Here is a 17,222-nt window from a genome sequence, read left to right as displayed (position 1 = left end):
GTGGCTACAATTGAAGACGTGCTAGAGAAAAATATTCTCTAAATTATATGTATGCCTCGATTTGCTCCTCGAAGTAGCAATATCTTAAAAGAAATTCTAAGCTATCACAATTTGATATGCTTAAGGCCCGCACGTTCGTATGATTGTGTTCCATTTTTTTAAGAATGAGAACTTTTGATATAAGCTATAATATAGATCCATTCCCCGAAGTGAATGTGATAATATGTAGTAAAGCCTATAAATATAAACGTGCATTTGATTGTGAAAATATCATGATCCATCTCCAAGAGGTAGAATAATTGAGAAGAAATATTCTCAATATTATATGCTTTACTCCCGAAGTGGTAAAACTTGAAACTTTACTCCCGAAGCAAGAAACTCGAAACTTTACTCCCGAAGTGGTAAAGAATTACCAAAATATACGAGAAATACTCAAGCAATGTATTCTTGTGTTTGAGCAAAATAACGAGTTATTGATGAGCGTCGTATTTCAAGCACATTTAAATAATCAGGTTTCATTCCCCGAAGTGAATGAACTAATACCACAACCTGTCTCCTGGAGAGATAAAATACAAGGAATATACATGTTATTTTGGTAGGTATGAAATTAAGACATAGCAACACGTACCTCGTACGTAAACATCTTAAATAATTTTATCAAATATCATTCTAAGGAAAAAGGAGCGAGTAGAATGGTTCTCGCTTATAACCACATTAATACATTATGGTTAGTTGTTATTGATTTCCTCGAAGGAAATAACAATTAATGTATTTTCCCCCGAAGGAATTAATAACTATATGGTTGCCTCTTTGATACAAAATGATCGTATGTTAATGATGAATCTCCCGAAGGAGATGTTTAAAATATTGAAGTTTAGAATTCAATATTTATTTCGTGACACCGTAGTGTCGAAATTTACTTTCATGGTACCAAAAGTATTTAAGAAATATTTGGTAATAGAAATTAATGATCAAAGGCTCCGAAGAGCTAATTATTTATTTGCAAGTATCATGACACTAGCAGTGTCCAAATAATATCTGATCATGATAAATAAATTGAAGTCTCTTGAAGATGTTATATATGATAATACCATTCATCGTAGATCATAATTGGTACGATCGGAACGCTGTAGTAGACCTGAAGTTTACTAACAATAAAAATGGTTATCATATTGAGACTACAAATGATCGGAATATTAAATATCTTCAAGTTACTACGGGTAAGAAATACACATGTGAAATTTTACCCGAGCATGATGAGATCACATACCACGATAAACTAGAAGTTTATTGATATATAATTTCATGCAATAGTAAACCGTAAGTTTATTAAAAGAAATAGCACTCGTCATAGTAAACTTGAAGTTTACGAGCATGATAATTTTATCGGTTGACAAGACCATTTTGATCGTCCCGATTTAAATCGATGTGCTAATTGAGTATTAAAAACATATTGAAGAACTAGAAGATTCTTCAAGAATTTGTTTCGTGTTGCTTGTTCTCATGATAAGTTGATTACATAATGTTGGGACCGAATCCCAAAAATTCGAAAAATAAAAGGTGAATGTGGGCCCTTCACTCGTAATGTGATGTCTTAAATAGATGCATCTATGAGACGGTCACATGTATGTTTATTGTCAACCTGGCGCTTGACATTTACGAAGTTGCTCGCTCAAAATGATTGAGTTGGAAGCACAATTTTCGGAATATGTAATCAAGACAATCATCTTGATAATGCTCGGTTTATATCTAAGTTGGTTTGGCACTAGATGCCTCCATAATACAGCTAAACCATTGCTTATGAGAACGAGTTTCGTATGTTGGTCCGAGATATGATATATTGCATACAACAAGACTTGTATGCTTCGGTCAATAAATTTTGATAAATTCTCCCCTCATATTTGGTTCGGTCGTGAACTAGATATTTACATCTTTTAGTATTTGATGCGGTACATGATTAATGGATATACCATGATGCACACAGATGGATTTTCCCAAAGAAAATGGGGACATATGTCACTAAAATAAGGGGAGAGAATAAGCGGCTAAGAAATATGTTGTGAATTATCGTCGGTATGATCCTCGGATAATTCAAGTCAAATCTTTGAAGCATTTGTCGACCCAACTATTTCATATTTCATCCGCAAATGTTCTAATGTCCCGAGAAGGACGAGTCTATAACATGCATGGAGCATGGTAGACCAATCGGTTCCAAATATAATAATCCTTGAAAAAGGAAGGAGCAAATGATCATAATAAGGAGGCAAAGTGCTCTTGAAGAGCTACGACATAACACTTCATAAACCTTATGAGAGGTTCGAACACGAAAATAATGAAGTGACGAGATCTCATAAGTTATGTCGAATTGCGAACCGACACAAAATGATATCTTGTCGACAATATCTTTGATACAATATGGCGCGCAATATTGTATAAAATTATGAGAATTCGAGTTCTACGTTTCTTAAAGCATCTTGTACGTAGAAATAATTACCAAGTAAAATGATGCATCTTAGTAAACGTAATGTTTATTGGACCAAAGAAATCAAACATCGAAATGTCACATTATTTATACCGATGGATCTTGCACAACCTACGTGGCTTACTTGATGAAATTTAGATGAAAATTCCGAAGGATATAAAATGCAGAAGCATTTGGTTTAAAGTCCGGAAATGTATTCAATCAGATTACAAAGATCATTGTATGGTCTAAAACAATCAGGGCGCATGTGGCACAATCGCTTCAGTGAGTACTTGGTAAATGAAGGTTATATAAATGATGTCATCTGTCCATGTGTTTTTATTAAGAAAATAAAATCAGAGTTCGTTATAATTGCTGTTTATGTTGATGACATAAACCTAATTGGAACTCGTAGAGCTCCAAAAGGCAATTGAATATTTAAAGAAAGAATTTGAGATGAAAGATCGGGAAAAACAAAACTTTGTCTTGATTTGCAGATTGAACATTTGACATATGGGATCTTATCCATCAATCTGCTTATATAGAAAAGGTTTTAAAACGATTTTACATGGACAATGCGCATCCTTTAAGTACTCCCGATGTTGATTCGCTCACTTAAGTGAGTAAAGATCCGTTCCAACCTCAAGAAGAAAATGAAGAGCTTCTTGGTCCCGAAGTACCATATCTTAGTGCAATTGGTGCACTTATGTCTCTTGCTAACGCTACAAGGACCTGACATAGCATTCTACGAATTTGCCGGCAAGATATAACTCTTCTCACACGAAGACATTGAAACGGAGTTAAGCGTATATTGCGATATCCGGGCCGGAACTAGCGATATGGGTCCGTTTTATACTAACAAAGGTAGTACATATCTTGTTGGTTATGCGGATGCGGTTATTTATCGATCCACATAAAGCTCGATCTCGAAAGGACTATATGTTTACGTGCGCGAGAATGCTTGCTATATCTGCGATCCACGAAGCAGTCCATTGTTGCTACTTCTTCGAATCATCCGAGATAATAGCTATTATTCGTAGACGAAGTAGAGAATGTGTGTGGTTGAGATCGGTGATACATTTCATCGTAGAAAAGATGTGGCTTGAAGTGTGATACAAAAATACCCGTATTATATGAAGATAATCTTTCATGCATAGCTCAATTAAAGGAGGATTTATAAAGGAGATAACGAAGCACATTGCTCACCAAAGTTATTTTCACACACGATCTCCCGGAAGAATGGTGATATTAATGTGCAACAAATCAGTTCGTTGACAATCCTGCGGATTGTTCACCAAATCTTTGCCAACTTCAACTCTTGAGAAGATGATATTCAAGATTGGAATGCGAAGACCCGACATCCGAATCTTAGTCTTCAACTCGGGGAGTGAAATACGCGTTGTATTTTTTTTTCGCCAAGTTTTGTCCCATTGGTTTTCTTGGTAAGGTTTTTAATGAGGCAACTCTCAAAGCGTATTACTAGATATGTGTACTCTTTCTCCCGTTCAGGCTTTTTTCCCCACAGGTTTTTCCCAATAAGGTTTTTAACTATGCACATCATCTATGGACATCCAATGGGGAGTGTTATGAAATTATGCATGTCCATTTCACAAATATAATGCTCCTTCCACCATGTTAATGGTTCTTCCTTTTTCTTCCACCATGTTAATGGCCCTCCCATTTTCTTCCACCATTTCATATATTAAATACATATGTATCACTATAAATAGAGGCATAAATTTTCATATGAAATACACTTGTAACACATTTTGGAAGAATAGTAAAAATCTCTCCTCATTTGTCATTCTATTTCTATGGTTTTCATCCATTAATATTGTGACTCTTTTAGCTTCATTTTATAACACAAATAGGCATTTATAGCTTTTGTAATTAAGAAATAGTCACTATCATTGTCACCCCCCCCCCAACCCCCCTCCCCCCTCTTTTTTTTTTTTGTGAAATTTCAGGATAGTCTCGTGAGATTTCTTAATTTCACACTGTGAATTTGAAATTTCGTAACAATAATTATTTTCCAAATGTAAGACCGTAAAGTGGTTAGTAAAAGCAATTTCATCGTCTAACACAGACCTTCTTAATTAGAGATCTAGGCCTAAGCCCACCCAACCCCCCAGCTCCCTCAAAACCTTCTTCAAGAAAGAAGAAGAGAAACTTAAATGCATATTGAAAGTTGGGAATAAATACCTAGGCTCATGTCACTGTTGGATCGGAAATAACTCCGCCACTACTCAAAATTTTATGAATAAGAAAGAAGAAATATTGAAGAAATATTCTCTCCGGTTTCAAGTTCCTTATTCCTTTAAGCTTTTCAAGAATTGTGATCAACAATTTTTTTGGAACAATTATTTGGTACCTTAAAAATGGAAAAAATTTCCACCGTAGAGTGAATTGTACTTCCCCGTGCTTGTTTTTATATAAATTTTGCATTTCTTGTCCAAATATTTTCAAAAATGTACATTTTACTAATTTGTTTATAAGGTTCGTGCCATTTCTCACTACAAGAAATTATAGAAATGGCAACAAAAAATTTAATACTCCCTCTGTTTCAATTTGTTTGAACCTATTTCCTTTTTAGTCCGTGCCAAAATGAATGACTTCTTTCCTAATTTGGAAACAAATTCACTTTATGAATGATTTACAGCCACACAAATTTTCAAGACTTATTTTGAACCACAAGTTTCAAAAGTCTTCCCTCTTTCTTAAATGTGGTGCCGAGTCAAATGGGTTCATATAAATTGAAACGGAGGGAGTGTTTGGCAATAACTTAGTTTTATTGTTGGCAAATGAACTTTTTTGTTGTCATAGTATTGATTATTGTTGCAAAAAGTACTTTTGGCAACAACAAAAAAAGTTGTTGCAATAACAGCCGTTGGGAAAAGTCTATTCAACAATTTATTTATTTTTGGTTGCCAAAAGTACTTTTTGCAACAATAATCAATCTATGACAAAAAAAAAAAAAAAATTGTTGCCAAATACATTTTTTCTTGTAGTGGATCTCATTGATCTATTTCTTAAAAAAGACCTCTTTTAAGTTTTAATTAGCTAATTTTGGAGTAAATATAATCGGAGTGTGTCTACCTCCCACCGATATAAGTACCGAATAACAATATTCACCAAGAATCGCTTACTCGCTACTCTCTCCACTCAATTTATATGACATTTTTCACTTACCAAAATTCAAACTATGTGCAATTTGACCAATATTTTAGAATATATTGTTTTATCATATTGCGAGAGAAGCATTGCAAACTTTAGTACTTTTCGTATAATTTTTTAATATCTAAATTATATTTTGTTAATAATGGGTTAATCTTTCAATGATTAGAAATTATATTGACTCTGGAACAGCAAAAAGTGCAACATAAATAAGACGGAGAGAGTAAAACTTTTGCCTCCATTGTAAATTAAATTTAAGACCTCGTGATTCTAAACCACTTTATTAACCATTAGGCCACATCCTTTATCTTGCACTTGACATCATTCATAAGTCTATTTTAGTGCATCCGGTTTTCATCTACCTATCATTACTTATCTATATGTAACATGAAACAATACATAGTATTAATCGTAATGTAGAGGTATACTCACGTGTGTGTCTGTCTATCTATCTATCTATCTATCTATCTATCTATCTATATATATATATATATATATATATATATATATATATATATATATTGGCAAATATAAGCATACGTAGACAGATCCAGAATTTCAACTATATATTCTCTTATTAATGTATGCATTCGAGGTATCTTTTCACGTATGTGCATTGCATATGATACACTCCCTATCTAACCCCCCTCTGTTCCAATCCTATCCTACAACTATTATTTATCTTCATGAGGTATGTGTACACAAATATATTTGTCTAAAATACTCAATTCGTCACTGTATATATAACAGTCATTTCATTTTAGAAACGTTATAAAATATTTGACATAATTCTTTTCTAACTAACACTTACAAACTTTCAAGAATTCAAGTTGTAAACTTTGGTGTGATCAATGTATTTTAATCCTATTCATTTTCAACCATGACCTTGTTTTCTGATTATTATTAATACAATTAATTAATACTTATATTAGTTTTATTTTACCAATCAAATTACAATTATATAGAATGAACTGGCGAGATTAAATAAATTCACCCAAAATAAGGGACATGCAATTATTGTGCCAATATGATACAAGTGTGTCGGGCTACAGGCCTCTATGATGGGTTGTGGCATGCTATCTTGTCCCTTAACTCGTGATCAACATGATTGATTAGGATATAAATCAGTGGATCTTTCAACGCTAACAGCCATATGTACTTAATTAAGATTAACTAAGACAACTTTGTTTAAGTAATTAAAGACAGCTTGTATATACAATCAAGGAAGCAAAGTCAGCCTGCAAATGTTTTTTTTTTTTTTTCTCATTCCATTTTTTTTTTGTTTTCATTTACTAATTCCACGTACATAGAATACTTAATATTTAAGCACTAAAAGACAAATAGGGAATCAACAAGATTGGCTACCAGAGGTGCTTCTCCTCCTCTTGGCTGCCTGAAAAAGATGCCATTGATCCTCATGAGCAACTACTCCATCAAAGTCAAGCTGGTTAATAATATTACCATGAATATTATTAGTAACATCAAAGAAACAACCATCTGATAATCCGGCCATATCGCCTTGCGGGCCGGGCCCACAAGGCGGCTTGGCCTTACGACGGCCAGCTCCTACGGGCACGTTCCGTAGGGCCCCACCGGCCGTCCAGTATCTCTGACAACCTTTGCAAAAGTGTCTTGGTTGGTTAACATTGTAGTTGTTGAAGTAACAAAACTTGGTTTCCATGCTTTTGCACCTAGGACAAGGGATGATCTTGTCCGGTCTTTTTTCTTGATCATCATCATCATCATGGTGATCATCAACTTTGTTTTTTGTTAGTTGATGATGATTATGAAGATGATCATGACCTTTGGCTTGTTTTTGTTGAACTTGTATTGTTGCACCAAACAATTTGATGCCTTGTGAGATGCGACTTTCTTGAACTTCAGCCATATTTTCTTGGTTTTGAGGGTTGGGATGGGGAGGCAAGTGAATGGTTATGTTTGATGTAGAGGAACTTACAAGGGCTAATTAAGGAGTTGATTTGTATATATATAGCTAGAGATGTGTATATGTATGTGTACTTAAAAAGGGAAAAAAGTGCAGAGTGAGTTGTAGAGGTTTTGGGGTGAGGTGGGGGGAATGGTAGGTTAGATAGGGGAGGAAAAAAAGTTCATAGATGATGGGGGAGAAAAAGATCTACTTGAAGAATATAAAAGTATAGAAGATGGAGGAGGACATATGAGAGAGAGAGAGAGAGAGGCCAAAAGGGTTAGTCTTTTTCTTTGCCAATGGAAAAAGGGTAAGTCAAGAAAGAAAAAGGACATGAAGAGAACCTTGTATTACTCCAATGTTACTCCAGTGGTTATAGATTTACTCTCTCCCTCCGTCCCAATTTATATGATTTAATTTTATTAGGCACGAAATTTAAGAAAGACATAAAAACTTTTAAAACTTGTGTTTTAAAATAAATCATAGATATTTGTGTGGTTATAAATCATTTTATTAAGGGCAAAAGAGAAATTTTCAAGTTAGTTATTTCTAAATATAAAAATGTATCATTAGTTTTGGGACAGACTAAAAAGAAAGTGTATTACATAAACTGAGACAGAGGGAATATGTTGGTTGCATTTACTAAGAAAATTTAGTATAAAGCTAAAAATATATTATATTGTCAGGAATTTAAATGTATAGTTAATATAAATGTTACTTCCTTGTCCCAATTCATGTGAAGGAGCTCGACGGTTAAAATATTTAATTTTAATTATGATTTTGAATATAGATTTTTCAATTTTTCAAAATAATATTTACATACTTAAAAACTGTGTAAAAAGTATTACAAATAAACATTTCAAAATATTAAAAACAATTGAGAAAATTATAATAAAAAATAAATAATTTGACTCATCAAACAGTACTGACACATTCACATAAAATAAAATAGGATGAAGTAAAGGTATTTTTTTTCAAAAGTACCAAAAAAGTCATCATCACTGATTTAAAGGAAAAGTATGAAAATAAAAATATGGGAATTTTTAGAGGCTAGTGTATCATGATTCCCCAAGCTCTGTTTATGATTTCTTGCCTTTATCCTTTAAAAGGTTCACTGTATGTAATGCTGCTACCTTTCAATTGAATTTCTTGTTTTCTTCTTAGTTTGTTTTAAACTTCTTATGGGAATGATATGGCATGTCTAAAACCCATCAAATACTGACACGTATTTGATATAACATATTTTTAATTTAAAACCATAAAATTTTAAAAAATTCTCTTTAAGTGACACATTCAGTTAAATTAAAACACATAAAAGTAAAGTGAATGGCATAATATTGAATAAATATCTTACTTTTGACTAAGAAAAGAAAAAGTAAAATCATCGTTTTTCAAGTACTTTCACCGTTCCAAAATAAGTGTTATCTTAGCAAAAATTACGCCAATTAAGCCATCAATAAATACAATATGGATTTACCAAAGTATCTCTATTTATTATTGTAGATGTTTTTTTTTTTTAAATTGAACAATATTAAGAGGACTACTTTTTTAATTCTAAAGGAGTAGTTGGAAAAAATTTATTAGTTTTTAGCTTGAATTCCTAAGATGACATTTATTTTAGGGAAAATTATAGTTGTTAAGGTGACACGTATTTTGAAACGAACGGAGTATATGAATACTTAACCAATATACGTGTGATAGATATAATTAGGGGAGCAAAAAGTGCAAAAGGAATAAAGTTGTAAAAAAAATTCCAGTAAAAGAATAAAAGGAAAAAGGGAGCCGCCATGAGCAACAAACAAGGTTCTTTTTTCTTTTTTACTCTTTATTATTCTATGATAATTTATAATATATAGAGGAGGTTGGGGTTGGGTTGGCGGGGTATAAAAAAGTTGATGCTGAACTTTTTGTCCACATCATTACTCCACGTCATCTCTGTAGTGTTGAAATCTCTCCATGAAGTGGGACCCATCACCTGGTAGGTTGGTTATATTCATTTTTCAAAAAAGTATGAAGATAAGAGGGTGAATTAAAAGAGATAAAGCTAAAAAAAGGAGGTCTTTTCTAATGTCTAGTTTAATATATCAAATCTGGATTAGCTTTTGCCTAAAGTATTTTCTTTTGTTTAATGAAGATTGAGATTATGCTGACACATCATGTTCACGCGGGCTTAATCCTTAAGGGTGAAGGTCCAAGATTTTTCCCCCTTCTTCGGGCCTAATTTTTGAGTGGCAATAAATACGAGGAAAATCTTATTCCACCAATTTAAAATTTTAATTTTAATAGTCAAAATTTTAATTAATAATAGTATAATACGTATATTAACTTTGATTAATGTGATAAAAGTAAATAAAAAATATTCCACGTATTTTTCATGCTTGGAAATAACTTTAAACTTTTTCATTAACGAGAATCTTTTATAGCCAGACTTGTTTAAAATTACAAAGTCTAATAAATCTCTCTTTTTTATAAACTTTGTGGAATCAGGCTATATCGGGTGAAAATCATTTTCCTTCTCCAAGTTTATTTTAAAGATCAAACACCTCTCACAATTTTGAACAATAGGCATCTCCCCCCTTAGTCTCAATTGAGTATTATAATACACACGTTACCCTCTAAATTATCAACCTTTGTCTCTTTTACTTTTTAAATGTTATGGTATATTTTTTTCGCTTTTAATCTTTATTATTGACTTACCTATAGAACAAATAAATCTTATTTATGAAGTAAAAACATGAAAAATAGTTGTCAAGCATACATAATGTTGGAATAATAAAATGATTGAGCTTAATTTTTTCTTTTATTAAAATATTTGTTTGATAGTAATTTGGAAGTATCAAATATCATTCACTACAAGTCGTTTGGCCATGAATAAGATTTGAATTATGTGTTAGCTTATAAACTGACTCATTATTTCGCCTTCAAACTTGAAATATAAATTTGAAATCTGAAACATAGATTTTTAATTAGAGTTTTTCAAATTTTCACTGATAAAGTTTCAATTCTATTTTCATATCCAAATACAACTTTAACTTCAAAATAGCCTTTGTCAATTTAACTTCAAATACTACTAAATCTTCAAATCTCAATCCAAACGCTTACTAATTAATTTAATGTAATTTTAGGTAGGCTGTTGAAAAAACTCTTTACATCTCATTGGCAATTGAACTCCTATGGATACCTATTAATTTCGCTTAGTAGCACTCACGGGGGGTCCTATTTCCTACCTCAATGCTCTCCTAATTAAGTCCTACGAGGCAGATAACATGTGGATATCATTAAAATTATGATCTACTAACAATGCTATATTTATTCATATAAGATCAAAATTGATGATGATGATGATGATATATGATGTCAGTAGGGCAGAATATATTAATTAGGTGGCATTTGAAAGGAAATATGGGTGAAGAAGTTTTTGATCACATTCTTTTTCGAAAATTGCGCTTATTTTTTTCTTCTCAAAAAGTTGCGTTTGTTTGATAGACAATTTTTTTTGACTTAATGCATATGCGGTCCCCTAAAACTATTCCTTTTTTCTATTTTGACACCTCAACTAAGTGTTGTTCCTATTGAATCTCTGAATATGCCTCAAATGCGTCTATCAAACACAATCCGACTTACATAACATATATGGTGAGCATTTTTTTTTTAGTCTTGCGTGTAAATGTCAATAGCATCCTATATGAAAAATTCAACCAATCAAAATATCTCACCCATTTTAATTATACACATCAAATATTAAGTTAATCTAATACAAAACAGAATGACCATCTTCTTTTTGTCATGCGTTGATAATAATGAAACAGTCAAGTGACAACTATTACCGAATTGTAGACTAAAATCTCTTGGGCATTCTACTTCACCTAGTTCAGCCCCTTACTTCCATTCCTACATTATCAATTATACACATTAGATATTAAGTTTTGATTTTAATTTTTTGTTTTCAATTTTTGTTTCCAATTTTATTTTTTTATTTTTCAGTTTTTGATTTTCCACTTTTTATTTTCCAATTTTGGATTTTTATTTTTCAGTTTTGGTTTTTTATTTTTGAATTTTAGTTTTCAATTTTTACTTTCAGCTAGTTTCCAATTTTGATTTGTTATATTCCAGTTTTGTTATTTGATTGGTTTAAGTAGTGGTTCTTCACTTGTATAACACAGTATCACATTTCTTCCTATCTGATGTGTACAATTAAATGGGTGAAGTGTTCTAATTGGTTGAATTTTTCACGTAGGATGCGATTGACATCACGCGCAAGGCAAAAAAAAAATAAAAAATCACCATATATGTTATGTAAGTCGGATTGTGTTTGATAGACACACTTCAAGCCAAGTTCAGGGATTCAATAGGAACAACACTTAATTGAAGTGCAAAAAAAAAAAAAAGACAAATTTAGGAGGCCTCATATGTATTAAGCCCTTTTTTTTTAATCACCCATGCTAAACTTTTAGTCGTCAGTACTCACCATCTCCATAGTCACCATTCTTTACAATATTTCTCGATTGGATGAAAGTTATCTTTTTTCTAATCTTAATAAGGCCATATCTAAGCTAGGAATTTGGTGAACTAGATCAGAGCAGTAAATATTACCGTAGTACATTAGACATAATATATTCTACCCAGTTATGGTAAGATGATCTGGATCTCTTTCCTAAGTTATCTTACTAACTTTGGCTAAAACTAGCTAGCGTTGATAATTCTATGTTTTCATCTATATTCGTTTCTTAAAAATAAGAGTGTGAATTTTCTTTTATGAAATGAAAAATCATTAGAGAACATACTATAAAAAAATAGGTAATTTTTGGAGGTTGAAAGTTGCAAGTCGTGGAGGTTTTAAGCTCCACTGGCAAACAATGGAGGCTAGAACCTCCGCGAATTGCAACTTTCAACCTCCACCTCGTTTTTTGTAGTGACATATTTTCAATTTGCCTTTTTATGGAGTAAACTATTTACCCGCGTATATATATATGAATCAAAAGTTACTATTTATATTATGGGGTTTAAGACTATAATATTTAATTTTTTATAGGTTCTTAGATTTCGTGTCCAGTTAATACGACACATGAAATGAATCAACTCCAATGTATAGTAGTATAACCTTCACTTAATTATAGTTTGATATCATCTAGTCCTGTCCTTTGACCAATAACTTTGGCTAAGTTTCTTTTAGGTCCCTCATCATTCATTCATGCCCTTGAGGAACAGCCTTTTCTTCTTTGGTCCAGGAAAAGAAGAGAATTAGACATGATTGCATAGCACAGTTCTTATCTCTTACTCCCTCCGTCTCATAATAAGTGTCGCCTTAGCAAAAAAAAAAAATGCATATTAAGAAATCAATAATGCAATGTGAAGTTTATCAAATTACCCCTATATAATAAAAACAACTGAAAAGGCTCAAATATGCCGTCAAACTATCGGAAATGGCTCATTTATGTCACTCATCAATAGTTTGATTCATTTATGCCATTGAACTATCGGAAATGGTTCATTTATGCCACTCATCAATAGTTTGGCTCATTTATGCCATCATCCGTTACCAAAATGACTCATTTATGCCATTTTTCATTAACGCCAGTTTTACAATACCATATATGACATGTGGCCTCCAATTAGAAGTCGACGTTGTTTAATTAAACCAGTCCAATTTTAAATCCCAAATTAATAAAAAAATCCGACCCATACACCCTACCCACTCACAATCATAATCTAGTTGAAGGCCACGTGTTATATTTAGTATTGTAAAATCGGTGTTAATGAAAAATGGCATGAATGAGTCATTTTGGTAAAGGACGATGACATAAATGAGTCAAACTATTGATGAGTGACATAAATGTGCCATTTTCAATAGTTCGATGGCATAAATGAGCCAAACTATTGAGGAATGGCATAAATGAGCCATTTCTGATAGTTTGATGGCATATTTGAGCCTTTTCCATAAAAACAAATTACTTTTACCTTTTGATTAGAGCATGCACAAGAAGTAAATCTTTTGACATTAGAAATCCAACAATACCAAGTTACTATGTGGCTTTTCCAATCATCATTTAGATGTTACTTTATTGTCTAAAGGTAGAATTGAAAAAAACTAGTCAATTTATGTCTTGATTTCCTAAAGTGACACTTATTATGGGATAATTTTTTTTTACTAAGGTGACACTTATTATGGGACGGAGGGAGCAACAATTATGATGGTTTCCTCCCCACTCCCAACCCACATCCCAAAAAAAAAAATTATGATGATGCCTCAATACTGAGTAAACGAAAGAACCTCCATATTAACCTCAACGTCTTAAAACTCTATTAACTTGCATACCAGAAAAAAAAAATGTACCTTATTTAAGTTAATGACATGTGTCACGATTTTATTGTTGCATGTATACATATGTTTTGGAAAAATGGTCAAGCACAAAAGTTATAGATATATTTAGACGGACTTGAGGAAACATTTGAACTTTCTCGTAAAGGAGGGGTGTATAATATAGATTTGACTGTAAGCTCGGGTAAATTGTGTATTAATCCTAAATAATAGGAAGCTAACCACCAAAATTGAATAACAAAAAAGAGAAAAAGAAAATTGAAAGAAGAAAAAGGAAAAAGAAAGAAAAATATTTTTTTCCCTAAACTAACGGGAAAATCATTGACTAAACGAGGGAAACAAAAAAAAAAAAAAACATAAAAAGAGATAATAACTGATATTTTTGGGGTGACCAAAAAGGTGGTGAATTTGATACTTTAAAGCTGGATGCTTGTTCTGGTAAATGCTATTCCTTTTGGCTTTCTTTAATCAAAGTCTTTGCATACCAAGCATCTAATGTTTTTATTTCTTTTTTTAATGACCTTTGTTGTGTCATCATTTTCAAAAATCAATCAGAAAATTTTGCAAATGTGTTGTTGTCTGGGTAGCTTTCAGTTCATAAAATAACTAATCAAATGAAAAAAGTAGAGGGGATACCTTTTTAATTTTCAAGATTATGGTGTTACCTTTAATAAAGTTATCTTTTCCTTTTCTTTGATCAAACAGGCTATTACTACAAAAGTAGAACTTCTTCATTTCCAACACAAAACTTTTCTTTTATTCCATATTAAAATGTAGGCAAAGAAGCACTCTCGTCCTTTACATCGAAAAGATGTATGCACTTTTTCTTTTTGGTTTGCTTTTAGGGTCTGGTTAAAAATTTCCAAAAAGGTCGTGAGAATATTCAATCTTATGGTTGTAAACTTGTAATTAGGTCATCACATTTCTCACATAGCTCCCTCACAACTACTTGAAATTTTAACTGTAACTAGTTTTTACATGTTGGTTGTTTTGCCAGCAGTTATTATAAGTATAATAGCATTTGACATTTTGAATTTTATTTGGGGTCGTTATATACAAAAATGATGTAATTTCTTCGAACTTTTTATGCCATAAAGGAAAGAAAGAAGTTAAATTTAAAATCTCAATTTTTTTTGATAATTTATTAATTAAATTTTTTAAAAAGTTAATACATTATTAATAATTCATAACTAGTTATACTGTTCCTGCAAGAATTGAATTCTCTAATAAAGCATATATATTTTTTTAAATTAATTGAAAATTAAAAATATTTCAAGTTCAACAGAAGATATCTACAACTGAAGCTTGTTTCGTAGAGTCCAGTTATCACGCTTGAACTGACAACGACTTTCGTTCAAACTTTATAGGTAAAATAATGGATGCTTTTATTAAATAATGGGTGTTGTTGCTATAGGTAAAGTATAACGTGAGAAGTCGAGTTCAAGTAAAATTTGATGTTGTTATAAAGAGGCCTGACTGTACATATTTTTTTTAAAAAGGAATAAAAAAGAAGAAAGCTGCCAAACTAATAAAAAGCATATTAGGGGTGTGTTGGAAAGGCTAAATTGCATATAGTTGCTGTTCTGGATGATAACCACGTTGTTTAAACTAATCAAATGAAAGAAAGAAGTCTTTGCTTTCCCTTTCTTTCTTTTGTTTATTTAATTCATATCTTCTTCTGTAATTAATGCTATTTTCCTGCAATCAAGACCAAGTTGAAGACTTGGGAATGCACCATCACAATTAAAAATAATTAACGTCATAACTGTTGATATTGCAGAAGATAAAGAGTAATCGGCTCCAGATATAGGCATCGTTTTCCCAAGATATTGTTTTATTTCTGGTCTTAGGCGGATTTATCACGATGTTAGCTGAGACACATTTCTTTTTAGGAAAGAAACAGATAAGGTTTAATGGGGTACGTACTTTTATACCACTAAAATTTGTTGTCCTATTGCTTGGTCTCTTACTTGTTATGGAAACTCTTTTGGTTCTTGGTATTACAAATGATTTGTAGATAATGTGCATTTTTTTTTTTAATTATTCATCCTATTTTTCGCGTCTCATCTCTTCTTGAATCAAACTAATCAACTTCATATTTTTTTCATAGCTATTGGGAGTTGGGAATTCGATGATTAAACTCCAAATGAGTGTATATAATTTAATTAAGAAATGGTAATGACCCATGCAATTTGCATGATCTCATCTAATTTTAAAAAGATTCTTTATCAAATTAAACTAGTTTTGTGACCAGTCAGTATTCGGTTAGTTTAATTGGTTGTCAAATTACTTGATTAAATAATACTCCGTTCCATTTTAAGTATTGTTTTATCGATGTTTTACTAAGTTATCCCTATTTATAGATTTTTTTAAGAATTGAGCAATATTGAAAAAGGACTACTTCATTAATGATAAGGTATAGTTAGAAACAATTGCTAATTTTGATCTTGAATTCTTAAAATTACACTTATTTTGGAACAATTTATTAAAGCTAAAATGACAGTATTAAATATGGGACAGAGGAAGTTATAATGAAACTTATCACATTCTTATAAAAATAAAAAAAATAAAAAAGTTTATACTTCAAACTAAGCTTTACGACATAATGACTGATAGGTCAGGGATCTAATTATTTAGTTATTTATTTTTGCTTTTTAATGCCTTTTCTCTCATATTAACTGCGAAATCTCGAGATCAAGAAAGTTGTGCTTATCATGAGATGCAAATTCAAAATTTGAAGTTTATAACATAAAAGCTTAATTGCTAGGTTCGTGATACGAGTAGAAATATAATATTATAAGTGTTCACCAGAGCATATCACAAAAACACCAGCGTGAAAATAGGGACAAATTTCACGTTTAGTATTTAATTGCGTCTCCTTAAAGGCCAAGGCAAAAAGGTAATTGCATTTTATATGTTGTAAAAGATTCTAAAGAAGAACAAAGTTGCAGAAAACAAGGAACAGCCTAATAGAAACAAGCAAAGGCAGTCGAATTAAGGTGTTTCCCTTAAGCAAGTTCAGTTCATTTCTGGGTATGACCTATCCAAAAGTCAACTCCAAGGCCCTCACGACAAAGTTTTCTACCTAGTAATATCAGCTATCTGATTAATGATTATGAGCAGCTTGCATTAAAGGTTATACGGATTTGTCCAAAAACTCAAGCATATGCTTGTATCTTTCTTTTTTTTTATTAAAATGGTGGTGTCTGAATCAACTTACGTGCATCTCGATTAATTATGAGAATACCTACTACCTCTGACCAACATAGGTATCAGGTAATTCTATTCACGAATTGCTTGAACAGATATATAGAAAGGCGTCACCTAATATTTTAGCGTTT

General features: G+C 31.7%; 1 protein-coding gene across 1 annotated transcript; it reads right to left on the bottom strand.

Moving 5' to 3' along the window:
- Window positions 1-6,624: 6,624 nt before the first annotated feature.
- On the bottom strand, window positions 6,625-7,862 carry LOC132048179 (cyclic dof factor 4-like). The gene has a single exon (XM_059439090.1). The coding sequence runs from the start codon at window positions 7,521-7,523 to the stop codon at window positions 6,984-6,986; it is 540 nt and encodes a 179-aa protein (XP_059295073.1). The 5' UTR covers window positions 7,524-7,862; the 3' UTR covers window positions 6,625-6,983.
- Window positions 7,863-17,222: the final 9,360 nt, after the last annotated feature.

Source organism: Lycium ferocissimum, chromosome 2 (genome assembly GCF_029784015.1).
Source record: "Lycium ferocissimum isolate CSIRO_LF1 chromosome 2, AGI_CSIRO_Lferr_CH_V1, whole genome shotgun sequence".
Taxonomy (NCBI): domain Eukaryota; kingdom Viridiplantae; phylum Streptophyta; class Magnoliopsida; order Solanales; family Solanaceae; genus Lycium; species Lycium ferocissimum.
The sequence above is the reverse complement of the archived record's forward strand: the minus strand, read 5'-3'. Positions and strand labels throughout refer to the sequence as shown.